The sequence below is a fragment of the Symphodus melops genome, assembly GCF_947650265.1.
Source record: "Symphodus melops genome assembly, chromosome: 21".
Taxonomy (NCBI): domain Eukaryota; kingdom Metazoa; phylum Chordata; class Actinopteri; order Labriformes; family Labridae; genus Symphodus; species Symphodus melops.
The window spans coordinates 10,716,309-10,741,367 of NC_136711.1; the positions used below are offsets into that span (position 1 = coordinate 10,716,309).

Here is a 25,059-nt window from a genome sequence, read left to right on the forward strand (position 1 = left end):
CTTTTTTTTTAACATTTGTTTGTTTTGTAGGCTACGTCAAGAACCTTATGCAAGTGACTAAAGGCAAGATAAGAAAATGGGAACATTAGATAGTCAGGACAAAAATATAAAAACATTCTTGAATGAAAGCCGACAGTTGGACCAAACCCAGAGGAAAAGATTAACGCTGATGATCCAGCGGGCAAAGACGCCGGTGAACGCGGAGTGGAATCACAATCACCACAAGCAACAGGTCGGCATTACGCCGCCGCAGATCCAGGGGCGAGGTAAGAGAGGCACCGATGGATAAGCCCCCCCAAGTCGAGGTGTTCTGTCCTTTTGGCTGTTTTGTGGAGCTGCTGCTGCTGAGGTGTTGGGTTTATAGGAAAACCGGGCTAATTGATAAACAGATAATGGATGTGATAAACTGGACTGTGTGTTATTATGTGGAACTTGATTCAGGTCTATTAGAACTTTGAGAGGAAGATTGTCTCTGCAGCCATGTTCAGGATGCTGTAGCCAGCCTGTAACATGATGGGAAGTTTACAGTACATTGATGAAATTAATGTTCCTTCAAACCTTAGGCTTATTGGAATGAAGCTCCCATACAAGCTGTAGGAAAGATGGAGGACTGTTGCCTGTGAGCTACAAGAGCGCAGGGGCTACAGAGCCACGTTCCCGGATTTGTCAATTTCATTGAACGACAGTTGACAATTCTCACAGATCCCCTCTTTGGAAAAATTTAGGAAACACAAATCTGCAAAAATTGTTCAGCAAAGAAAGAAGCCCTGCCACTGTAACAGCCATCAACACCTCTGAAGATAAAAGATCTAGAGAGCAGCAGGCTTACAGGAGGCTACTGCATCCTTATCTCAAAATAAGTGTGTTCTTTGTTGAGCATGCAAAGGTATGATTTAAATGAATGTGCACATTTTAATAATTTCCCCAACAGTGAAAAGATTGATCTCTTTAAAGAAAAAGGAATATACTTTAAAACTGGACACATGAGCAAGGAATGTACAGATCGTCACACATGTAGTTTATGTCATGTAAAGCATCCCGTGGTTCTTCACATCACAACTTACCCAAAAACACCAGAAGAAAAAGTAATGATCAGGGCCAGTGTATCAAGGCCATCATGTTTTCTTACTCGGGCGGGTAAATGTGAGTGTGTGGCTCAGTGGCTGACATTCTGATAAAAACGTTCATACCTGCATTGAGGATTAAGCAGCAGAATCTGTTGTGTCAAGTTCTGTCTGAACCGTTCTGTTGAACTAACTTTGTAATTACAGTTAAAACATGAGAATGGCATCAAACTATCTATTTAACATGTAAAAAAAAAATACACATGCAAATCAATCAATTTCCTAAAATGCCAAACTGTGTAAAGCAGAACTCTTTCTTTAATGATTAAAAAGATGCTTGCAAAACCAGAAAACACCATATTTAAAAATAATAATAATAATAATCACAAAACGATGAAGGATGAGGCTTGTTCTTATTTTTCACACTGGAATGGACATTTGAAAAGAACATAGAGCTATTTACAAATGTAAAGTCATTAATCAGTTCATCACCTGAATTTTTGGAAACACACACAAACACACACTGGCAGTTCATCGGACTACTTGAACTAATGCTAAAAATTGATTTTAGAAAAAGAAAAAAAAGGTTATAAAAGCGCTATTAAGCCATCATTCTTTCCACATTAAGCTTTTTTTTAAAACACAGCTCTGGTGCTCATATCCAGGTAGGACCCCTGTGGGTGGGGATGGCCATGCTGGTGCTGTCTGTACAGATGTCTGAACGGGATGGAGAGGGACGAGTGAGGGTCCTGACGGAGCCGGAGAGGGTAGGACGGAAAGGCAGGGTAGAGGGCCTGGGCCTGGTTAGAGGAGGGCAGGCTGGAGGGATGCGATGGATCCAGCTGGGGGAGAAGAGACGGGTGGTGCAGCACCATATCTGGGAGGTAAGGCGCAACAGGATTGAACTGAGGGATGGCACCTCTTTCAAGGGGAGGGTATGAGGAGGTGGTGGAGGAGGAAGGAGGGGGGTTGTACAGATTTTGAGGGTGTGCTGAGGGAGCAGAGGCAGCAGACTGCTGGAAAGAAGAGGAGACAGCTAAGCAGGAGGACGGTTGGAAAGGAGGAGGCGGGTGAGGGAGGGAGGATGGTGGATGTGGAAGTGTTGAAGGAAGAAAGGCAGGCGCGAGGGAGGGGGCTTGGTTTGGGAGGTGCAGGGCAGGGTGGGTAGAGTTTTGGTGCATGTTTTGAAATGCTAGATTTTGCACGTGTGAAGGGACTGGGGGTAGTGTGAAAGATGTGGGGGCACCATGTGGGGGAAAGGAGCAGGACAGAGTGGGAAGAGGATGGGGATTTTGGTTGAAGAGGGGCGGAACAGTAGCTGGAGCAGGCTCAGGATTTGCTGGAAGGATATTTGGATAAGTAAAAGCTGCTGAGCTGTGATCGTTTGGTGAATTATTTAGATGGGCTGATATTTGATCCTGCAGACCAGACTGAGCAGAAAAAGAGGCGTCCGGAGGTGTGTGTGGGCTGATTGTCTCTGCGATGGTGTGATAGGTGTTGGCAGCTGGGGAGGAGGATGAGGAGCAAAGGAGTGGCTGAGGAGAGGAGGAGTTAGAAGGAGGCGGGGTTGGGAAGGTGAAAGTGGTCTGCTGCAGTGAGGGAGTGGTGGTGGACGAGGAGGAGAGGATGGGGGACGAAGAGAGGATAGCGGGATAGTCCATAGAAGGGATGGAAGGATGAGGATTAGCTGTGTCAGAAATGTCGGAAACCGAGAGGGAGGAAAAGGTGGAGGCTGGTGGGGGGAGAGGAGCAGAGGGGAAAGAGGAGGAGTTGGCGTCAGATGCAGGGAAGGTGGAGGTGTACTCTGGTTCACCCAAAGTGTCTGATCTGTGGAAGGGAAAAAAATGATGCAAAATCATTTTAATGATCTTAAATTGAGTCAACAAAAATATTCAAAGTTTTAGCCTCCTAAAGGTTTCTATGTAAAGTACAACTTTTTCATCTTGACATTTTAACAATGACATACATACTTACAGATAAACTCTTAAAAAAAAAAACATATATTAACGAGCATTCTCAAAAGAGGTTGTTTTTTCCCGCCCCTACCTTTCAATCATACTGTTTGTCATGTCACGTCCTGCCGTGTCCTGCATCCCATTCGCCATGATGAGGCTGATGTCTGATCTCTGGGAAGCCATGAACGCCTGGCCGAGGTCTAGTGGCTGCTGAGGGACCAGAGTGTCCTGATATGCCGCCTCGTCTGGTCTGAACCCACAGGAGGGGTCGGGCAGGGGAGGGAGAGAGGCCAGAGCAAGGGCCTGCAGGTCTGTGGGGGTGGTGGTTAGAGACTGTGGCAGGTGCTCCGTGGAGTCGCATGGATCACAGTTCACTGAGAGAGACAGAATTGTGGAGATAGTTTAAGAAAAGGGCAATTCGAGGAGAAGAGGTCTGTCTGTTGTTGTTCTTTGAATTAGGATCAACGCTCACCAATATCCAAGGTTTCGGACAAGTGAGATACTTTGCGCTTCTGTCTTGCATCTCTTTGTCTGCCAAATGAAAACAGGTTACGTTTAAATCCTCCGTAATATGTATGGCAACAACTCGAGGAGTGTTTGTATGTATGTTTTATACGCAGGTATTAGTCGTGAATTACTTTTTGCTGTTCATGCCGTCCTCTCGGAAGCCTTTAGCAAACGGGTTGGATTTGATCTTAAGGTCTGTGATCTGAAAAAAAAAAAAAAAAAAAAACCCACAATATCACAGGTGTGTCATGAACTGCATTCCTTTTACATATGAACTTCTGTCTTTGTTTATAAAAGCTGTTTTGTGGTACCTTGTTGTTCTGGTAGGCTGTGACTGTGATGAACTGGGTCTCGGGGAAAACAAAGGAGTGTTGCCCGCCGCCCCACCTCAGCACGTCTCTGGCTTCAATGACATGCACTCTGGGCTGATAGCGATGCAGCGAGTGCAGGATTATCTGGAAAGAAAAGAATTGAAACTCGTGTTGGTTTTTTGAAACCAGTGTCTGTTTTGGAAACTGTTTCTATCGTGTTTTTCACTTTAAGTCCTTACGTGTCCCTGGGTGTCCAGTGTGTTGTTTGTCAGCTTGGCGTAGTGAAAAGAGATGGTGCGGCCCTGCCAGTGAGCACCCGTCGCAGGGGAGTCGGGGTGGATGAAAACCCGGTCTGGTAGCCTTGCCTCGGCCCCGCCCACTGCCTGCCAGCCGCCACCTTGGAAACGGTAGCGGGAGTTATCTGCAGGGATGATGTCCAGGAGCAGGATGTATCTGAGAGAGGGGTTAAGGCCTGAGAGCTTTAACCTTAAACCGGGGAACATCCGTCTGAAAGAAGGAGGAAGAGCAGAATTCCTTTAATCGGTGCATCTTGTTGATCTGATTGATGATAACTTCTGTGATTTTAAGGATGAGGAAGACATTTATCATATATATATAAAAAATAACAAAAAGAGGTGGGGGTCAAAGGCACATTCTCCTCTCACCTGCCCTTCTTTGTGATGATCATCTCTGTGCCCACCGAGCTGAACTGTTTCCATAGAGAGGCGTTCTCCAGCTCCATCTTTACCTCTTCTTTTGGGGTCTTTGCGGCGGGCTCGTTGGGTCCGGGGGGAGGAGCCAGAAGCCGAGTGGGCAGAGCTTTGGGGTTCACATCACAGGTTTGGGGAAACAGGGGCATGTGTGCCGGAGGCTGCCGTTCTGGAAGAACGAAACAAATTCAGTGTTTTTAGGCAAACCAGTGAGGAGAGCGTGTTTTTTTTTGATTGTATAAAAAAAACTGAGCCAATCAGTGCTCAAGACTTTCAAAATAGATTTAACTGCCAACAAGTTACGATATATACAGTATATATCTATAAAATAACTAATCAGCATGTCTAAGGTGCAATAAATGTTTAACTTTGCAGAGAGTGGAAAATCCTTGTGAGATAATATTCAGAGTTCACTAGAAAAATCTTTAACATCTTTTTTTAAATTACTGAATGAATAAATGCTGAATTTCTTTTCTTTTTTTTTTTTTTTCATAGCTGCCCTGTCAACACCCAAGCTTGCATGTATCCACACGCTGTCCCTCACCTCTGTAAAAGCAGTCTCCGATCCTTTGTGGTCCCAGATTCAAACTGGGATACATCTCCAGGCTCAGCATTTTCCTTCTCTGCGTTGATCTGTTTCCCCGTCCTCTTCAGACTGACGTTTCACTCTTCATCTCTTGCTGCCTCCTTCTCTGTGTCCTTTTCCCAGATCAGCAAACCTTCTGGTGTACTGGAGTCCTTTCTTTGAATAATGCTCTGCTCCTTGTCTTCACTTTGTTCCTCCCTCTCTGCTGTACTTGTCTTCGAGTGCAGACAGTGTTGACTGGCTCGGTTAAATAGGTGTGTGGAGCTTCACACGTACGGCCAAATGGCTGCTGTGTCCCCACACATTGGCCCCATCTTCCCTTCTGTCCCTGCTCGACAAACTCAGAGTTGATTTAAGAACTATCAAAGGTCAAATTGAACTAAACGTATGTGGTTTGTATTGATTTATGTCAATATATGGCGGGATAGGGGCCTCATTCAGATACGTATTTGTTCCGTTTTAATTCGATTTGGAGCTTTGTGTCACTTCAAATGAAGCCTACACATGAAGTAAATGCTTTTACAGTTAAAGTTAAGTAACAATACATTTTATTTATAACTCACTTTACATTTGTATGGAAATCTCAAAGGGCTACAATCAGAATAAAACCATAAATACAGGCAGAGTTAAGAGTGTGTCGTGCGTGCGTGTGTGTGTGATGAAGACAATCTTCAGTTGTGTTTAAGTGTTACCTACAGATTTCTAAGTTTCCACTCATATTTTGTGCTCAGTCTGTCACACATACAGATACATGTAGCCGTGTAGCAGCAGGCCCCCTGTGGCTGTTTGACGGTTTGATGACATGTTTCTTCCTCTCAGCAGTCAGCCTGTTTAGCCTCTCAGCAGGTAGTCGGCCTTCAATGAAGGTGGGAGAGGAAGGCAGTTTGGCCAACGGCTGCAATATGGCCACAACATAAACATGAGTGTCTCAAGGTTTGCATTCAAATATCTAGATTACAGCTGATGGTGGGTGAGCCTTTTCTCTAACATGTAGAACTAGTTAACACAGATGAATCTACTGGATAGGTGCAGATTCTGCTGTGGGATGGACATTTCCTGAGCAGACAGGATCTCTCATGAAAACACAATAAAACCCTGAATGAGGACCACACAGACAAACCCTTGCTGTTATACAGTCAGTTAGTCGGTATCAGAAAATTAATGCACTTCCTTTTTTTCCTTGACTGTTGCCCACTGATTGGTTAGCGTGCACTGGTGTGATTCTGTGTGTGATTCTATTTTTGTTCATTACTTTAGCTTTGATTTAATGTTCCTTCTTAGTTTCAGATTTCAGGCACTGACTGAGGCACCTTGACCTCCGCTGACACTCCGATATCTTTCACCAACTGAAATCTGTGGGCAAATCATAAACACATTTGGAGCGCACACAAATGAAGAGCAGTAAGAACAAGGGTGTATTTCTTGATTACAATGTGCTCACGTCTTTTTACGTCATGGTACTTGTGCGTCAAAGTCGCTCACGTCGTTGGTGCTAAATGAATACTAATTTTAATGTTATGAAAGTCTTTTGTGCTCATGCACACGACTCTCATGTTGTTGTTGTTATTTTGTTAGTTATATTCTGTCCTGTGTGGTTGCCGACATCTTTTGTCTCTTATGTTTTTATCATCTCTGTGCCATCATTTAACATCCGAGCATATCAAATGTTTGAGTATTTTAGGATTATCAGCTGGTTGAAAACAAACAATACTTGGACCCATTTGTTGTATCCTATAGATTGTGTTTTGTATGTACTAAAGTAAATGAGCTTTAAACACTAGATGTGAAAACATATCGTAAATGGTCAAAATGTGATGTGGTTAAAGAATATACACACTGTAGGGGCCCTTTATAGCCTAGCCGTTATGTCAAGCGCCCCATGTGCAGAGGCTATAGTTTAAATCCAACCTCGGCCCTTTACTGTGTGTCATCCCTTCCAAACATTTCCTGTCTCTCTTCAGCTGTCCTATCTAATAAAGGCCCAAAAATACAACTTGGGGAAAAAATATATATATATACACATTTAAATGGATGCAAACGGTTCAAAGTTTATTGTATGGTGGCAGTTTATTCCCTGCTCTGCTGTGGTTGTTGGAACTTTAATTTCTTGAAGTGAAGTCAACAAAAATAATCCTCGTGGGAGCTTTTGTAAAACAACCAGCAGAAGATTACTCTTACATCATAGGTTAAAAAAAAAAAAAAAAAATCATCCTATGTGGGAATTTAATGTGAAGATCGATTTTTGGAAAATAAGAAGAAATCCTCTCCCAATCAACCTGCCTTTAAAGAGAGACAGCTGGAGTCACTTTACAAGCATGCATGTTGTTGTAGTTGTTGTTTTCCTTCTCCATTTGTGTGTGTGTGTGTTGGCGGAGGGATAAAAGTGTGGACTGAGAGGAAGCGTAGGTGTCAACGGCCCGCTGAGAGAGAGGTCATTACCTTGATGGGGGCAGCGAGGTGTGTTTGACGTCTCTTAATCTTTTTACGAGCAGACAGGTGTGTGGCAGCAGACTCTGTTACAGCCTGTGATGACGATTGTTACTTGTTGTGTTTTCGGTCTTCCTCACATTACCGGGGTTGGGGTGGGTTGTGTGCTGTGTTTACAGAGCATTTACCATCAGATGGGACTGCTCTTTGACATGCATGTGCCAAGTGATTAGGTATTCGTCTGTTTTCTCACGGAGGTCTAAAAAGGGAGTGAATTAAAGAACAAAGAATTTATACAAACAGATTTTCTTTACATTGACAGGGTTTGCTCTTCTTACATTTGACTGTTAAAGCTGTTCCAGACAAACAGGAAGGATTGGAAAAGGATTATTCAACATTCAATTGGATGAGGATTAACAATTTAGTTTTGTTCGTACACTTTGCCTTTTTTGGGAAAACTTCTGGATTTTTTATTTATTTTTTTAATGGAAAGGAAGTACTTGAAGTCCCTTATAATGAGAGTCAAACCCAACCTTTGATTTCTGCATAAATAAACCCTCTGTATGCAGAACACATGCAAGCAGATTACAAGCATAATCTTTAGTTAAGCATGAGGATAATTTGGTTGATTGAACACACCGAGGGGAATTTTATTCATCCAATTTTAATAACCTGCTGTAAATACGCAACATATCATACTAGATGATCCAGGAGAACATGTTCAATTTGAATTCATGGTTTACAAAGCCGTTGTTTTTATGAACATTTTGTATCACTGTTTCCTTTTTATTATGTGGTCAATTTCATCCCCCTAAACTCTGACAAACCACTTTAACTGTCGCCCGCCATCAGTCAGACCACTTCCAGAGGGTCTCGGTCCGCCTTGGACACGACCACCGTCACCCCCTCAGGAAGACGCACAGCCAGCCTCTCCCTGAACACAGACAGATATCCCCGCTCGCTGTTGCTGTGGTCGCTGAGGATGACGCTTGTTCCCTTCGCCGCAGCATCCAGCACTTCATGGTGGGACATTTCACCTGAGCAAAGGATACAACTTTAGCATCTGCAGGCGCGGCAATTTCAGGTAAATACATTTACAGATGAAATGTCTACCTGTGATGTACAGGTCTGCCTTGACTCCGCTCAGCACTGAGGCTCCAGATCCAGCACACACAGCCACAGTGCTTACCGACGACTCTGAAAACCAGAAGAAAGACTGACTTTTATTGTTTCAATAGTTCATCTTGTAGTTATGAATTCATCTATAATTACAGTTGATAATGGGTTGAAGAAATACAAAAAGGTTCTGAGATATGTTTCTACTTCCAGCTGATATTATTCCATGACAGCTGCCTGGATAACAGCTGCGTGTTCACATCTTTCACAGTCAACATTATAAACTGTATGTTACAAGAACTGCTTGTATTAGCGTTTATTACCAAGCGTCTGACCGGATCCCAGAGCCAAACGGAGGTGACTCAAACCCAGGTGGGACTTCATTTTCTGGATTGCTGTTGCCACGGTAACAGGCTGTTCTAAAACACTCAGTCGCCCCTGGCCGTGACCCGGGAGAGGGGGCTGCAGTGACGGAGAGTTAGAAAGGTAAGTGAATGCTGTGTGAAAGCTGAAGAATCAATTCAGAGCTTTGTTTCCATTTTCTAGAAGGAAAACAAATGATTGTGTTTTTTATACATTAACATTTCCAGATGTGTCTAAAAAAATATGGAAGCTGATCTCAAAATGAAAAGATTGTCTGAATATTTTAACCGTCTTCAAGTCAGTCAAAGTTGTTGTGCTTCACCTTTTCTAACTTGAGGATGCTGAGGGACAGGCTGGGAGCGTTGTGTCGTAACAGAGTCTGAACACTGGGGGTCAGTGCTGAGTCAGTGCAGGTCAAGCTGACCTGGATCCCACTGCCATCTGGCCTGTAATGACAGTAAATAAAGTTGAATTCACCAGTGAATAGGACTTAGGATGGGACTAGACTTTTTGTGCAGCACATCCGTTTTCATGTTACGTTTTGACAATATGTTGAATTGCATCGTCGCAATCGAATAACTGTGCGCATTTTAATTCAATACAACAAATACTTTCCCCCTGACATTACTTGTGTCTGTTCCTTTTAACAGAGATGATTAATTCCTCTTCTTAACAGTTGCGTTTCAAAGTCACAGCTCAGACCTGAAACTTGTTAGAAAACAGTCATCCATGAGAGTCAAAGCTACAGTAGCAACATGTGGCAGTGAAGCTCAAGTCGGGTCTTGAAGGCTTTGATATCAAAGGTGTCAAAGTAAACACCCAAACACCTCAACCAAAGTTTATTTAAAAAACAAAAAACATTTTGTGAGTACAGAAGCATTAGCCGATACTGGACTGAAATGATATCTCAAATGTTACAAAACAGTTTTCACAACTTGTGGAAGAAGAGGTAAAGTAAAGTAAAGTTCAATTCCTGCACTCTGAAATAAAAGACATTACTGCAAAAGACACTATTGTAAAATGGATTGTTTTTTTGGAAACAAACTGCAGTTATATTAAATAAACTTCTTCTTGGCGTTTAATTTGGAGATCCGACTGGACAAGGTCAGTCTTATGACTTTGCTGACCCTGGATTAAGTTAAGGAGTGTATCCTTTACTGTCAAACGGGTTTTTCATGCTGTAAAGTGTCCGACACTGAGACAGTGACAGGCATTTAAAATAAATAACAACCATTCTTGTTCAGCTTTTTTTGCATTAGTTTATATAGTTTGAGTTTTTGTAACAAGTGTTAATATAGATGCAAAAACAACACAATGCCTCTGAAGCTGTTGCGTTAATTAACAGCACCTGTTGACTGCATGTTGTAGTGTTGTTCCACTGTCACACGCCTTCATTTCCTCCATGATGTTGTTGACTTCTTCTGTGTTTTTGACCATGAATTCCAGTTTGTGACTGTGGGAGACGCTTCCGAGGGCCTGACTCAGCACCAACACCTGACCGCTACCTGAGACACACAAAGGGGGGGAAAAGATAGCCGACCAGTGGGTCAGTCTCGTCGTGTGTCACAACATTTCAGCCTCATCCTTCTTTAAATATGCAGGTACTGTTTAGATCATTTTCCACCCAGCGGACCGGCTTACCTAGTCCCCCCACCAGCCAGTCGTTCACCCCTCCTTTAACGCTGTCCCATGACGTATGAGGGGAGAAGATGGCTATCCCTGCCTCCACAGCCCTGATGGCCAATCGCTGCTTCCAATCTTTCTGGACCAGACGCTTGATTGGCTGAAACAACGGAGGGTGATAAGAAATAATGAGGTCACAGCTCAGGGCTTCTGCTTCGTCCATGACGGCCTCTGTGAGGTCATTGGTGAGCAGGACAGTCTTTATGGGCCGAGGTTTGCTCGGCTCGACCAGCAGACCAACATTGTCCCACGACTCAGCCAGAGACAGCGGAGCGAGCTGCTCCAACACCTGCAGAACTTCTTTTAGCTCCATCATGCCAGGACTGTGAACAGAGTGAGAGAGGCAGCAGACAGATGAGTGTTGGAGGGCTGAGGGGACGTGGTTTGTCAAGATCCTGGGCCTGCAGCTCGGTGCGAGGAGAGATGGAGGGATGGATAAAGCGGTTGCGGTAGAGGAGAAGAGCACAGCCTGTGAGCGCCGTGTGGTACAAAGTCTTTGAGAGATGAGGGGGAAAAATGTCGGAGAGAGCCTTCTACATCCAGTCAACATCAGTAACCACCTGTGTGCAAGAGAATAAACAATAACGAAGCTGTACCTTAACAACACTATATACAATATCACAGTCATATGAGAAGATATCTACATATTTTCACAGCTACCTTACACTTTACTTCAAATACATCTATAAAATAATATAAAAGTTGAAGATTATTTCACTCTCAGTGAAGACCAATCCCCATATAGGGAAAACACATTTATGTCCAAAAGGAAGCCCCGATTGATACTAGAAAACAAATAAATCATGTATCAATAAATGGAAAAGATAAATAAATAAAAGACAACAGCCAGTAAAACACACTGACTCAAAAATACTCCTCAAGTCTGAGGATACAGCAACACGTGCAAAACTTCAACTTTCTTATGTGAATCAAAATAATGGGATACAAAACTACCTTTTTTTTTTTTTCAATGACTATATTATTTAAAAAATAGTTTCTTGTATGCAACTACTGTAAACCCTCTTTGGACCTAACATGATCTGACTTGTAAGTTGTGACAGTTGCAGAGGAAGCATGCAGCAGAGTCAGGAAGTCAGCCTGCACTGGTTAGCTACTGGTATGTTTCTATTCACACCGTTAACAATTAAACACAGTGTCGAAATATCAGCGTGTGAATCGTTGTGTTTATCATACTTTTTCTTGCCTTTCTCTTCAGACGCTATGGTGCAGCAGTCTGTGTGCTGAACACGGCTCTGGAAGTTCTTCTTCTTTTCGTCTGCAGGTTGCAAACATGACTTAAAAAGATGCACACCGCCCCCTACTGGACCGGAGTAAGTACAACGAGCTCAATGAGACTTATGGAGATAGATAGATAGATAGATAGATAGATAGATAGATAGATAGATAGATAGATAGATAGATAGATAGATAGATACTTTATTGATCCCGAGGGAAATTCAGGGCATCCAGTAGCAGTATACAGACAGGCAGGACACAAGACATTGGTTAAAATACACACCCGCAGTCCCCCCCCCCCTCTCTATACAATAATCCCCAAACAAGATTTAGCAGCCCCTATGTGACTGAGAGTAAAAGTTAAACCTGTGCAGTTGGCATTAGGCAAGTTTTAGACCTAACCTGTGAGGAGAGAAAAACATGTGTGATGTTTAAAGGAGACCTGTAGACAGTTAGAGAGCCTTGGAAAACAAGGGCTGACCTTCTTGAACCTAACATAATACATTTACATGGATTGAGCCAGTGACTGGGATAAATAAGACACAATTCAGATTCATTCATGTAACATGGAGGTAAAAAGTGTGAGGGTGAAAACAGCATGACTAACCTCGATGCGTTTTTTAAGTAGTGTTATACTGTATGTTTTAATGTATTTTATGAACATCTTGTCTTGAAAATCTCTTCATCTTCACGTTTATTTTTTCTTCATCGGTTTTACAATTAAAAAAATAAAAGGCATTCAAACTTGGATCCAAAATGTGAAAAATAAATGAATAACACAAGTAGCCTAACAAACTAAGAAACACAAATGAACTAAAGGAAGTACAAAATAAACAAACATTTTCACAACCCTTAGGAGAGTGGGTAAGAGCAATACAAATGAAATACGAGCAATCTCCCACACTCTTCCTCTCCCCCCTGTCCTCCTCATCTGCTCTTCTGTCCGTCCAAGATGATGTATAATATATTCACCATTGTAAGTCTTGTCATTTTTTTGTGTGCGCTACTGTTGGTCCGCCTGGTCAGCTTGTGTAGTAATACATGTAAAGCCATAACCCTTTCAAGCACAATTGAGTTAAAAATATGTTTTGATTTTAGAGCAACCTGAGCTCTCAGAAAGTAAACTTTTGTCTGACCATTTCAAAACACAACAACTGACTTCTAATAACTTCTGAATGGAGAGCGTCTCTCTCACAGCCCACAGAGCCACTTTCCATCTTCTCTTTTTGCGTTTGATTTAAAATTCAAACACAAAGATTTGAGCTGTTAGTATGACATAATAATTGCTATTATGTTATTAAACAAAGTTACAGTTCAGGAAAAAGACAAAATGACTTTGACAAGCCCTATCAACTATCACACGAAAGGTGGTCCAACAGGAGCTATCCATGGTGCATCTGGTACTTCTCTATGCAATTACGTGGAATTTGGGGAAAAAAATACATCAAATTCGCACACAAAACAAACACAGAGCAGAGGGTTAAGCCTATCAGTATTTGGAAGATAATTCCAAAGTTGTTAAAACCACAGCTTCTCATTAAGTGAATTTCGACAGCAAGAAGCTGGACAGAGTTTCTACCTTGGAAGTGATTTAGAGAGTGGCAGAGAGGGCGAGAGATTACTGTGGATTAATGCAATAAAGGTCGATGCTGGATGTTAGAGGGATCAGTGGAGGGATCAGGGCAAAGGCCAGGCAGAGAGCATTACATCATATGATTCTTCCTTAGAGCTGCTCAGCTCCTCTGTGTGAGCCCCTCTTTAAAATACACAGTGTTACAATATTTAACAATCAATTATGTCTCTGTGTCCTTATTCTTATTTTGACTTCCCTGACAAATGAAAGAGGGGTCGTGTTATTTACAAAACAGAATGATGTCCATTAAGCTTATTGACACAGATGTTGCATGTGTCTAATCAGAGGAGTGCCACTGACAGATGTTTACTTGTGAGCTTCACTTGTGTTAATTGGGGCTATAAGCCTTCATGTTGAGCTCCATCTGCATACATGTAAAAGTTCTGCTCCAGCTTTTAAGTTATAACATCTGTATGGCCAATGTTCCCAAGACAGTCAGGATACACTGTGTTCCCGTCCACAGACCTAAACCTCGATCTTACCCGTACCAAACATTTTTTTATAACATAACTTTTGTACTTAATGTTTGACCTTTGACATTTTAGTATACCTGTTGTATACTGTTGTTCATTTACTGCTCTGTGTGCCCTTGAATTGCCCCCGGGGACAATTAAAGTTTTAACTTGAGGATTCAAGTTTTTTTTTAATTGAACTGAATACATAGAATTTTCAGGGCAGCTTTTTAAAGAACGTATGACATTATATGACTTTGTGTCAGTGAGGATCAGTTAACTATTATAAGTATGCGTGGTAGCATTGATTTCCTATCTCTCTTTGTTTTTAAAGATCAACTGATATCCCTCTTTACTGCCACTCAATTGTCCTCACTTTCAAAGTTAGAAAAGCACAACTTGTCATTTGAATTCTTAAGCCAACACTTGAAAAAAAAATCAAGATAATAACTTAATTCTATTTGTGGAGATTGCTCTAACTATCCTAACAGCTTCTTCCCAATGATTTAAATATTGAAACTTCTGTGACCCCAAAACTCTTCACATTCGAAGCTCCACCTAAGTAGTTCAAAAGTGATCAAAGCTCTCATACCCCATCTTTAAAAGCTGAAGCTAATTTTTTTTGTGTGGAGAGCAGTTAACTGTGCTAGTTTGCAGTGATTTGCTGTTGTTGTTTTTTTATTATACATCTGATGCCCCTGAACTCTATTCATTTTACCTCAATGTCTAAATTCACAATAACATGTACAACTAGCTTTGCTAGCTCGCTTTAATTTGCTGTGCCTTTTGTCACTGAGACTCTCCCCTCTGGTAAGATGATGCTGTCCATCAGGACCGAAACCTCACGCCATAAGACAGTTTCCTCTCCTCTTATGTCATCAATAATGCCCCAGCCCTCCCCCACATGACAAAGACTCTCACCCAGCCCCACAGTTAGAAACCATTACAGTAATATGAAGGTTAAATGAGATTGTATGGGTTAAATTAACACACACTGGACTTGACAATTCTCTGAGTACGTTTACTGGTTGGACATTTTTACTGTATTTTATTTAAACTGTAAACCCAGCACACGCATCCATTGATTTGGTTGGACATTTTGCTGTTTATACTCTATCATATATTTAAAATGCTTGTTGTATTTTATTTTATTTAAGCTCATGACAGCAGGTGGAATTCTGTTTTCATTGGCCCTCATTATTTTAGCTTTATTTCATTTGCTAATTGTTTTGGATAAAAACACCAAATCAAAAATTCCTTGAATGTGTAAATAAAAAAACAAAAACTTCTACTCTCCATTTAGCAGACACTTTTGTCCAAAGCGACTTCCACCAGAGAGTAAGAACAACACAAGCAAGGATCGAGAGAAGAGGAAACAACAGATGTTAGTGCTAACAAACAGCTTTAAATCCAATCAGACAGAGGCAAAGCACAGTTTTAAATTCATTAGATTCCTCCCCTCATTTGACCTTGACACCCAAATGTACAAAATCATTATTAACTTGTATAAAGAACTCTCGGGATGCAGTCTCTAAACATGTAAAGATAGGTTCATTAAAATAACTGTGACTATCCGTAGATATATGCTAACTATGCTAAGTAGCCTATTGCTGTGTCTCTTTACAATGTTTTTCAGTCATTCCTTTTTACCCCAATGTTCAAATTTACAACACATTCAATGACTTTTACTTAGAATTCTCAGGATGCACTCTTTATAAAGCTGAAATCTAGTCAGAGTGCATCCTAATCCCATTTTTTACACTTACTGTAATTCTAAGAAATCTGTCATGTACAATTTTAGACTGATGTTTGTACTCTCATCAAATCAGTGGTCACAGTAAGTTGTTTTTTTGTTTTTTTCCCACAAAATCTCTTTATCCCTGTGTCCTCCCAAAGCCAGGGCAGATGAGTTACTTAATCTTCCAAAAATCCGTCTCACAGTGCAGGAGCGTCACAGATGTTTTCAGCTTCCAAATCCCTTCTTTGGGTACACGAAATCTACAGATCACTGCTTTGGTTTATTATACAACCAGAGAGTTTTGTATCATTATGCAAGTTGATTTATTATGAAAGTCACGAAGGATTTTGGATTAAATCACAAAGTGCCATGACAGATTTTTTTGTCACGCAAACATTTTTAAGCATTTTTTCTTTGAATTTTGCCAAAATAATAAAACCGCTTTACTCATCATGTATGATAAAACCAATGACAAAGTCAGGTAGATTCATTTCTAATCATAACACACCCAGTATCCAAACATCGTATCCATTCAAATCACAACTCTTGTATAAAGTGAACATGTTTTATTTTATATCTGCACATGCTTGCAAGCAGGGTCTAACTTGTTGGATTTAAGATACACAAAACAACAAGTGTGATAAATACTGTAAATCTACGTGAAGTAGTTTAACTTTTAGTATGATGATGAAACACTCAGAATTAATACAATATATTTGATCATCAATCCAGTTCAATAAATCAATCCAAAAAGACTTCCTGTACACACAATAAAACAAATCCATACATTCACACATCCTCTTAAATTATATTACATCTTAAAAATGTCTTGGCTCACAATGGCCAAGTTTTGCATAGCTATAATCTCTGAGATCCACTTAATATTGCTTGAACATCCCTGTTTGTTCTCTCTCTCTCTCTCTCTCTCTCTCTATATATATATATATATATATATATATATATATACATATATATAAAGGTATATATAAAGAGCTTCATGCACAGACGGCTTCAGGACTGATGCATAGCTGCAGAGGTGCAAAGGTGCTTTCTTTCATGATGCTCCTCAACTGTCATTGATGGGACATCATTCTGACGAACTCTAAAGCAGAGAAGAAGTTTCATTAGATCAGTGGATTGTTTTGTGCAGTCAGTTCGTGTAATGGTCATTCCTGGCGATAGACAGATTGTTCAGTGTTACCTTCAAAGTCTACTGTGCCATCTCCGTTGTCATCTGCTTCTTTTACTATAGCGTCTATCTCCCTCCTACTCATGTGCTCTCCCATCAGCTTATTCATGGCTGAGCGAAGCTCTGCTGTCGTGATCTCTCCGTCTCCGTCCACGTCAAACTAAATACAAAGAGTAAAACATTAGATAAGAAGAAGAGATAGATAGATAGATAGATAGATAGATAGATAGATAGATAGATAGATAGATAGATAGATAGATAGATAGATAGATAGATAGATAGATAGATAGATAGATCTGGCATTGAGGTTGTTGTTGTTTTTTTTCAAAGGATCCAAGGGCTTTCACATGTTAGAATATGACACTCACTTCTTTGAAAGCATCTTTCAGCTCCTTCACTCCAATCATCCCGGCCGTCTCTGCCAGAAGTTTTGGAGCCATCAGCTCTACAAAGTCCTCAAAGTCAACTTTACCACCCACTGGAGAGAAATAAAAAAAAAATGCTAGAATTAAGGACCATCCCTTACTCTTCAATCACTTTATTATTGTTGTAATTATTTTACATGAGCAAATCTTCTTTTATTTCGCCCTTTCAGGCTTCAAGTCAAATCTTACATCACCCTCCATTTTCCATGCATGGGTACACAAATCAAAATAATAACTATGGTACAGTAATACTAAGCTGTCTATTCTGTCTATTTTTGAATGCTTGGTTTTTGCAATGATGTCCATATATGATTTTTTTCCTTCACCGTTCATGTTTTATCTCTCATGGAGTGTTTTTGTGGATCTTGTGCGATATATGTTGTGTTGTTTTGAATTGTTAGGTGCCTTTCTGCTTGCATGTGGATGTGCCTTTCTATTGTGTTTTATTGATTGACTGATTGGAAGCAGCCGAATGTTTGGCAGCCCTTTGAGTCCAGGACAAATCTCCCTACACAGATAAAGTGTATCTTATCATATTGTCAAATAAACAACCAGAAAAATTGAGGCAAATTCAGTTCAGGATAAAAGTTCTAATTTGATTTACAGCAAACAAACTCAGCCATGCAATATGTCATCCTGACCATACTATTTTGTTTAGAAGAAATATTTGGATAAAAACTTTAATCTTTCACGTGTTGGTTTGTTCAGTGTTGTACTCACAGTTCATGTTGATGTTCTGGCTCAGCTCGATCAGCTCCATCTCTGTGGGCATGTATCCCATAGTTCTCATCAGATTCCCCAGGTCCTTACAGCTGATCAGCCCATCCTTATCTTTATCAAACTCATTGAATGCATCACGCAGCTCTGCAGAGGCAACAGTTAGCAAGTGAACGATAAGAATAATTAAATATGAATGTGTTTTCGAGCTCAAACCAATGAGTTGAATCACACTGAGTGACTAAAACACAAGAATACGTAAATGACAATTTTTACCATCAATCTCATCATCAGCCAGTTCTCTTGTCTGTAAAAAATAAAAAGTGCTTGTTAGATAAGATTCCTTAACAAACACAAACACAATAATCATGATTAGAGTATGGTTACATTTGCAGGTAAGCTTCAGAAAAGTTATCGCCATGCATCAGTACCAGCTTCTCTGCAAATTTGCAAAGATAAACACAAACCCATCAAAAGTAAGAAAAGGCCATCATGCCTGCACTTACAATGTTTTTGCCTCCCCGTAGGAAAATGCACGCTGCCCCCAAACTCATGTCTGCAGATAGAGAAAACAAAATTACTTCTATCAGTGAAAATGTTTTTAATCAGCTTCTGACACACGATAAAGAGCTTTGGGAATGATTCTTAAAGCTATAACGACTGGATTAAATCTTTGTGTGTCTTCTTTTTCTGATACTGTCAAAAATGTCCAATGTATTTACATTGTCAAACCACAACTTCTACAAAACACTGAAAAAAATCTATCTTTTATAAATAGTAAGACACAGCTCAGTCATCCAAACTTTTACATCTATGGCATAAAAACAGAATTGCTATCGGAAGAATAAACAAGTGAAGAATCAATCTCTTCCTGGGAATTACAGAAAGAAAACAGCAAATAAAGAAAAAGTTGCTTATCATCTTTTTTTTTATCACAATAAAGTGACCGTTTTTCTGTGCTCCTACCTTCCTCTAGTGGTTTCTTGTCATTAGCCAGTTGCTTCTCTCTGTCTCGCTCTCTATCCACACGCCTGTCTTCTGATCTTCTTTACAGTGGGTCTGTGAGTCCGACCTGCTCTGTCCGGCTTGTTAGGGATGCTGCAGAGGGTTTGAATGTTAGGGAGGTGTGGCTGCATGTAGGGGTGTGTGACTGCTGGGTGGAGTCAGTGCTGCGTTGACATCATGCTGTAAAAGAGATTGTCACCTGAACTTGAGGCCAAGCCAGGAAGCTATCAGTGCACACGGGTCCAGTTGCTGGTTGTTTTTGTCTGCTGTGAATTGATTACAGCTTTCGAGGTCAATGCAGCTCAGCAGTTACATCAAAATAAGCATCTTAAAATAGACATTTTGATAACAAGATGAAAACTTTAACACAAATTCATGTTCATTTATTAAGTTATTATAGTGGATTAAAACAAACCCCTTAAATTTATGTGTAAGATGTTCTTTAAATGTGTCCTTTTTCATCTAATGTTTAATAATGAAACGATTCCCCATTTTTTTAAGGAAATTAATTCCAATGTATTTTACTTGTGAAAGATCTAATAACAATAAAAACTCAGAAAGAACTGAACGGTTAGCCAACAGTTAAGTGTTCAATTACATTTTCATATTGTTACAATTGTTAGAGGCACAAGGTAAAGCTTCTTTGAAAAATGTACACGCACAACTTTTAGATAAAAGAATGTGTTTTTTGCAAAGCCAATACTTGTATCAACAGCTATATACTTTCTCTGGATCAGGACACATGATCCTTTTAGGTTCTAAGTTTTGTTTCCCCACTGGAAAAATAATTATTTGTATTTTTTTTTTTCCGTATTTCTTGTACATAATGGTGATTTTAATTGTTAGTGTTGCTATAAGAGAAAGAATGTCACCTTTGATCCATGTAAAACTGGCTGTATGCATTTAAGGCTAATTACAGCTAGTATCCAAACGTGTGATAGTCTGCAGGAGTATAGGTTTCATTTGCGTGGAAACAAAACGATTACTATTTCCATGAAGTACCCTGATCATGACAGCGTCCGGGATTAAATCCGTTGGGACAATCTTCATTTCCTACGGTCTGTCAGTGCTGAGACCTTCACTGTGTTTGTCCTCCGCTCTGACCCTTAAACCCTCTCTGCCCACTTCACTGTTATGTAAATTCATCATAAAATCTGTCTGCATTAGATTCATAATCCGCTTGGCTATGCCCCTGGAAATAGGAATTTTATTATCTTTTTTTACCCACCAGCTGACAAGTTATGCAAGGCCAAACCCATGGCTGTACAACATGTCTGATGAGTGGACAGCAGGATGTATGCGTGTGAAAAGTGAGGGGAAAAGAGGGCAGGTTAGGGATGCACAAGTTTTATTTTTGGACTGAAGAAGGTTTATGGGATTATAAATTAGAGGGTGAATAAAATAAAGCATCGTCATTGAATGATTTGATTGCCGATTTTAACTTTGTCTGAGAGAATATGTCTTGTTTTATAGTCTCTCTCTCTGTTTGCGTGGTTTTTAAAATAAAAGTTCACAACACAGTTTAATCTGAGCGGATTAATCAAGCAAAGGGATGGCTAAAGAAGCCATACTGTACGTGTCATTGTGATGACGTGTGTGTGTGTGTGTGTGTGTGTGTGTGTGTTAGCAGAGCTGTCAGTGACCAAATCAGTTTAGTTTCATTTGCTTAAGTAAAAACAACATTCATATAAGAAGAAACATTTGTTTGATGAAAGACTTTATAACACTTGGGTAGCTAAACTTAAATAATATACATTCAGGATTTGTATGTTTCTGTAAAATGAACTGTAGGAAAATAGTTGAAAGTCACATTTTATATTTCATAACACAAGATGGGTTTTCTCTACTTTCGGACACATCAGAAACAGTTATCTATCTAACAGGCATTTATTTCTCAGCACTTATGACATGATAATCTGTCCTCTCCCCCAAACATCAGTCCTCATGTGTAACCAATACAAATTAGATCGTTTTTATGTTGACCTATTTTGCACATATAGACCTCTGTTTGTTAAGCTGCAATATGTTTGTGTGTGTAGTGACCAGCTTCTAAACAATTTATTTCCCATCATTTAGGTATCATGTGTTTTTTTGTTGTTGATTTCTTTCCCAACAGATTGAACAGATCGGGAACAACATTCATGCCATTCAAGCTGAAAATTAGCCCTATCCATCAGGTTTGTGACTTTGTATTAACAAGTTCTCTCAGAACGCTCCGTTTTGGTGTGTGTGTCTCTTTCAATGCAATGAGCCCCCCTTGAGTTTTACCGAGAGACATCACTCTTCTGTAGAGACGATAGAAATGGAGGACCTGCACACAAGTTTTACTCTAGACTGGAGGAGTCCATGGATGGAGATATCAGGGGAGGGGATGGGATTTTTTTTCCCGAATCCAACTTGTGATGTCACAAACTGAGAAAATGTGTGTCTGTCTGGTAAGACTTATGCAGAACACATACAAAGGACTGGATGGATTTATTTCAAATTGTGAGGGTCGAAATGTTCAAAAACACCCTTTAACACGTCATTGACCACACGGAGTCGTAGTTGCGCCCATGGTGACTTTTTTTTTTTTTTTGATCCACCGAAGAAGAGCACTTCCGTTTTCCTTTCGGCTCCCGCCCCGCTCCGCCATCATGAAGTACTGAACAAAAACGGATGGGGAGTGAAGCAAAATGGGGATAACACAGACTGGAGATGAAATTCGCCGACAGCAATAACGAAATGACAGCACACAGCGGAGCAGGGAGCGGACCCGTGTAAATTAATGACTCAGTTTCCCATTGAAAACGTCCCGGGCAGCTCCTGGCGTCACCTTATATAGTTAGCGGTGTTGCTAACAGCAGCTAGCCCCTGATTTTCTTTGGACAGCTCTCTCTCTGCTATTAGCTGCCTGGCTCGTTTAGCTGGCAGCCGTCAGTCAGCTTGCTGTCACTGTAATTGAGTGGCACCTCACTCATGTCAAGTCGTGCAGACGCCGTCCAATCGACTGATATCATCATCAGGATGGAGAGCAGACTGAGTAAAAGCATCGACAGGCACAATGTGGTTTGTTCGTGTTGAATAGACTCCAGTGTCGAGGAAAAGGGGGAAGGGGGGGTGAGACCAATCATTTCCAGCCAGGCCAGTCAGCTAGCTCCAGAGCTAGCTACAGTGGATCCCAAAAGCCACGGTAAGTTATAAATCATTCAGCATGCTAAAGCAGCCTCCTGCATCTGTCTGTAGCTCGCCGTGTTACTGATTAATGTTCACATCCAGAAGACTTTGACTTTGACACACAGGCTTGTTGTTGGCCTGCAGCCTGGAAGTTGTTGTCTGCTCTTGTATATATGCCATTCATTTATTCGGCGAGCAAACAGCAGCAGAGATAGCCTAATTGACCAGTCAAGTGCAAAACGCCATGTAAGCCTGTTCAGCTGAGCTGCAGCTACATGATACCGAGGCTACCACCAGATCTCTGCTTCACCCTCTGCACAGGAAAGAACTACACAGTGTGTTTCCCATTACATTCCCAGATGAATCCAGAATTTGTTAAAAAAAAAGTGAGGGTTGATCTCTGATGAAACCACATGAAGCATTTGCTGCCTCATTGTTGAAGAGGGCCTTAATGTAATACAGAGAGAGAGAGAGAGAGGTTGATTTGGACTTGGTTGCAAGATTAGAGAAGAGAGAAAAACATGCTTCCTCTTTGATGGTTTCAAAATGTCCGTACAAAAAAAAAAAAAGTCTCATCTGGTGCTTGATCATTATGAACTGTTTGGAAAATCTTTTGTTGTTGTTGTTTTCTTTTTTACTGAGAGTGTAAGAACAATATGCAACGTGATACTTTTAAAAATATATATTTCTGTATTAAAACTGAAAGAACAGCTAATCCTGCCAGGCTCTCACCCTGACATTCACTGCAACAGATAAAGAGGATGTGACTGTCTGCATACAGGTAGTGGTGCAATGGATCACAATTTCACAGTTCGGATCAGATCTCCGGTTTTCGTCACGGATCGGGTCGGGTTTTTGGATCCCTTAAAAAAAGAGTTTTATAATAAAACGTCTCTACTTCTCAGCTCGCCCTGTGTTGAAGTGTCCATTGTAAAAACAATGCAAATTATAATGCATATTCACGATTGTTAATAATGTGTCAGCTCCTCAGATTCTAATAACTCAAGCAGTTGGATAAACCTGAACTCTGTGTTCATTCAGAAATCTTCTCATCAGGGCATCAACTCTACAAACTGAACATGAACGTAGAAAAGTGACGTGAATAACAGGTTTGCTGTAATCGACAAAAACACGTTTAGTTTTCTTTTCTGAGCTTGGAGAATGTTGAACACACAAACACTGTTCATTCACACTGTGTGCTCGTGCAGCGTTTGTGCATTTAGTGACTATACCTTCAGTTTTGGTAACCACAGGGCTTTGTAACAGATTTAATATTTCGGCTGAGTTCCAAGCAGGCTTGTGATGTTATAAGAAGCCACCAGCGGCTTCCTGCATGATAAATGCAGATTTGTAAAGTGTTAAAGTAATCTTCCTATTTGTACAGCGGGTCTTCCGTTTCACCTCCAACTCACTTCTCGAACCCTTTCCTGTTTTCAAAGAGACTCTGCACTGAGACGTAGCAGAAGTACATTTATCTCCCGCCGTGTCCTTGCATGTTCTATCGAACCAAAATGGATCAAGGTTCAACTGTGATCTGTTCCACCACTACATACAGGCAGATGACGTGGACAGGATTAGTAACACTGTATTCAGAGTAGTTTCTGTTTAAAAGGGGAGACTCGCATCCACACGGCCCACAGGCCGTCTAACTCGGTCTAATCAGGCTCAAACTGTGAGTTCACTAATGTTTTCATGTCTTCTGGAGTAGTAAGCATAAAGACCACGTGATGTGATCACACTACACTAATCTAATAACGCCCTATTTTTATGATCCTGTGATGGATTAACGTTCAATGTGCAACATAAAGGACGTTTCCCAAAAAAAAAAAAAAAAGCAGAAGGCTGCATGTCAGCTGATAGGAATTCACTAATCGAGTGTGTCAGCCTTCACATTGCTCCATGTGATCTTCCTTCAGCTACACATTTATGACAGACACTTGGCCCTCAGTGCTCCACTGTTATGAGCGTCACTCTTTTAGTTGGGTTTCCATAATTGGTCCGAAAAAACGTCGAGGTTTTTTTTTTTTTTTTTTGAGAGCTTTCAAACTGTGTTGTGGTTACAGGATTTATTACTCTGAAAACAAAAGTAGCACCTGACGAGTTCCTCACTGGAACTAGGAAATGTAATCTCAGTTAGGAAGTCATAGTCTGCTGCTTTTAGGAGACATTTGTCTCGACTCCACAGCAGGAGCAGTAAAAAAAAAAAAAAAAAAAGACAAGAACAAAGTACAAAACTTTTCTCATGATGAATTTGACACACTAACTCTTCAAAGAATGAAAGGACAGAACCGACGCAGGGAAACATGGGAGCTGTGAAACTGATCACGTCATCGTGATAATGATATGAATACTCGCAGTCACACAGAATGAATCCAACAATGCGTTCTCTCACTCAGCATGCGTTAACAGCCGGGCCTTCACACTGTTTGGACGCAGCCAGATGAAGCTTTAGCTACCGCTGCCAATTTAGTGTTTAAAAAAACCCAACAACAACAACAACAGCTTTTTGGATTTATTCTGGATTCAGATGGGACAAGTTTCCAAAAGAAGAAAAACTGACGAGCATTCTTTGTCACAACGTCGCAACGTTTCTTTCATGAATTGACTCCCACAATGCAAAGGTTTTTTTTCAGTAAACTTTTTCCACCTGAAAAAAAAAAAAAAAGTGAATTGAACGTCGGCTACTGACGTGTCACATTTAAAGGCGGGGAAAAAGAAAATCAATTTCTGCCAAACTCGAGATTCTTATCTTCTGAGATTTTCATAACTTCCAAAAATTCTTGGCT

At 40.7% G+C, this 25,059-nt stretch overlaps 5 protein-coding genes across 6 annotated transcripts in view; 2 read left to right on the forward strand and 3 right to left on the reverse strand.

Annotated features, from left to right (window-relative positions):
* The window catches only part of LOC306842077 (uncharacterized protein), a 53,442-nt gene extending 39,202 nt beyond the window's left edge, over positions 1-14,240 (forward strand). The window contains exon 14 of the transcript XR_013781666.1: positions 14,228-14,240. The gene's annotated coding sequence lies outside the window, so the exon portion shown is untranslated. The remainder of the gene's footprint in view (positions 1-14,227) is intronic.
* Positions 1,446-5,166, reverse strand: tbx6 (T-box transcription factor 6). Its single transcript, XM_079372122.1, has 8 exons — positions 5,092-5,166; positions 4,503-4,716; positions 4,077-4,344; positions 3,838-3,981; positions 3,658-3,728; positions 3,492-3,550; positions 3,111-3,393; positions 1,446-2,891 (listed from the first exon to the last, which is right to left on the reverse strand). The coding sequence occupies exons 1-8, from the start codon at positions 5,159-5,161 to the stop codon at positions 1,700-1,702; spliced, it is 2,301 nt and encodes a 766-aa protein (XP_079228248.1). The 5' UTR covers positions 5,162-5,166; the 3' UTR covers positions 1,446-1,699.
* Positions 7,836-12,024, reverse strand: nif3l1 (NIF3 NGG1 interacting factor 3-like 1). Of its 2 annotated transcripts, none has more exons than XM_079372132.1 (7): positions 11,768-12,024; positions 10,681-11,282; positions 10,388-10,544; positions 9,362-9,485; positions 9,000-9,138; positions 8,674-8,757; positions 7,836-8,597 (listed from the first exon to the last, which is right to left on the reverse strand). In XM_079372132.1, the coding sequence occupies exons 2-7, from the start codon at positions 11,270-11,272 to the stop codon at positions 8,413-8,415; spliced, it is 1,281 nt and encodes a 426-aa protein (XP_079228258.1). In that variant the 5' UTR covers positions 11,273-11,282; positions 11,768-12,024; the 3' UTR covers positions 7,836-8,412. The 2 variants fall into 2 exon arrangements, with proteins under 2 accessions (XP_079228258.1, XP_079228259.1); XM_079372133.1 differs by having other exon boundaries at positions 11,917-12,023.
* Positions 14,241-16,768: 2,528 nt separating the features above from the next.
* Positions 16,769-19,227, reverse strand: cabp5a (calcium binding protein 5a). Its single transcript, XM_079372149.1, has 7 exons — positions 19,079-19,227; positions 18,619-18,668; positions 18,389-18,419; positions 18,116-18,259; positions 17,339-17,448; positions 16,983-17,130; positions 16,769-16,883 (listed from the first exon to the last, which is right to left on the reverse strand). The coding sequence occupies exons 2-7, from the start codon at positions 18,664-18,666 to the stop codon at positions 16,855-16,857; spliced, it is 510 nt and encodes a 169-aa protein (XP_079228275.1). The 5' UTR covers positions 18,667-18,668; positions 19,079-19,227; the 3' UTR covers positions 16,769-16,854.
* A 2,488-nt stretch (positions 19,228-21,715) lies between these two features.
* The window catches only part of taok2b (TAO kinase 2b), a 23,028-nt gene continuing 19,684 nt past the window's right edge, over positions 21,716-25,059 (forward strand). The window contains 1 exon segment of the mRNA XM_079372102.1: positions 21,716-22,289. The gene's annotated coding sequence lies outside the window, so the exon portion shown is untranslated.

Excerpts from the sequence above, each read along its gene's own strand:
- cabp5a (XM_079372149.1), bottom strand. The coding sequence starts at position 18,666 with ATGAGTTTGGGGGCAGCGTGCATTTTCCTACGGGGAGGCAAAAACATT. Across the intron at positions 18,260-18,388 it reads GGCTGATGATGAGATTGATG|AGCTGCGTGATGCATTCAAT; the intron begins GTAAAAATTGTC and ends TTGCCTCTGCAG. Across the intron at positions 17,449-18,115 it reads CCAGAACATCAACATGAACT|TGGGTGGTAAAGTTGACTTT; the intron begins GTGAGTACAACA and ends ATTTCTCTCCAG.
- tbx6 (XM_079372122.1), bottom strand. The coding sequence starts at position 5,161 with ATGCTGAGCCTGGAGATGTATCCCAGTTTGAATCTGGGACCACAAAGG. Across the intron at positions 3,729-3,837 it reads CAGCCTACCAGAACAACAAG|ATCACAGACCTTAAGATCAA; the intron begins GTACCACAAAAC and ends TTTTTTTTTCAG. Across the intron at positions 3,394-3,491 it reads GTCCGAAACCTTGGATATTG|TGAACTGTGATCCATGCGAC; the intron begins GTGAGCGTTGAT and ends TGTCTCTCTCAG.
- nif3l1 (XM_079372132.1), bottom strand. The coding sequence starts at position 11,272 with ATGTTGACTGGATGTAGAAGGCTCTCTCCGACATTTTTCCCCCTCATC. Across the intron at positions 9,486-10,387 it reads CTACAACATGCAGTCAACAG|GCCAGATGGCAGTGGGATCC; the intron begins GTGCTGTTAATT and ends CTGTCATTACAG. Across the intron at positions 8,758-8,999 it reads GGGATCCGGTCAGACGCTTG|AGTCGTCGGTAAGCACTGTG; the intron begins GTAATAAACGCT and ends TCTGGTTTTCAG.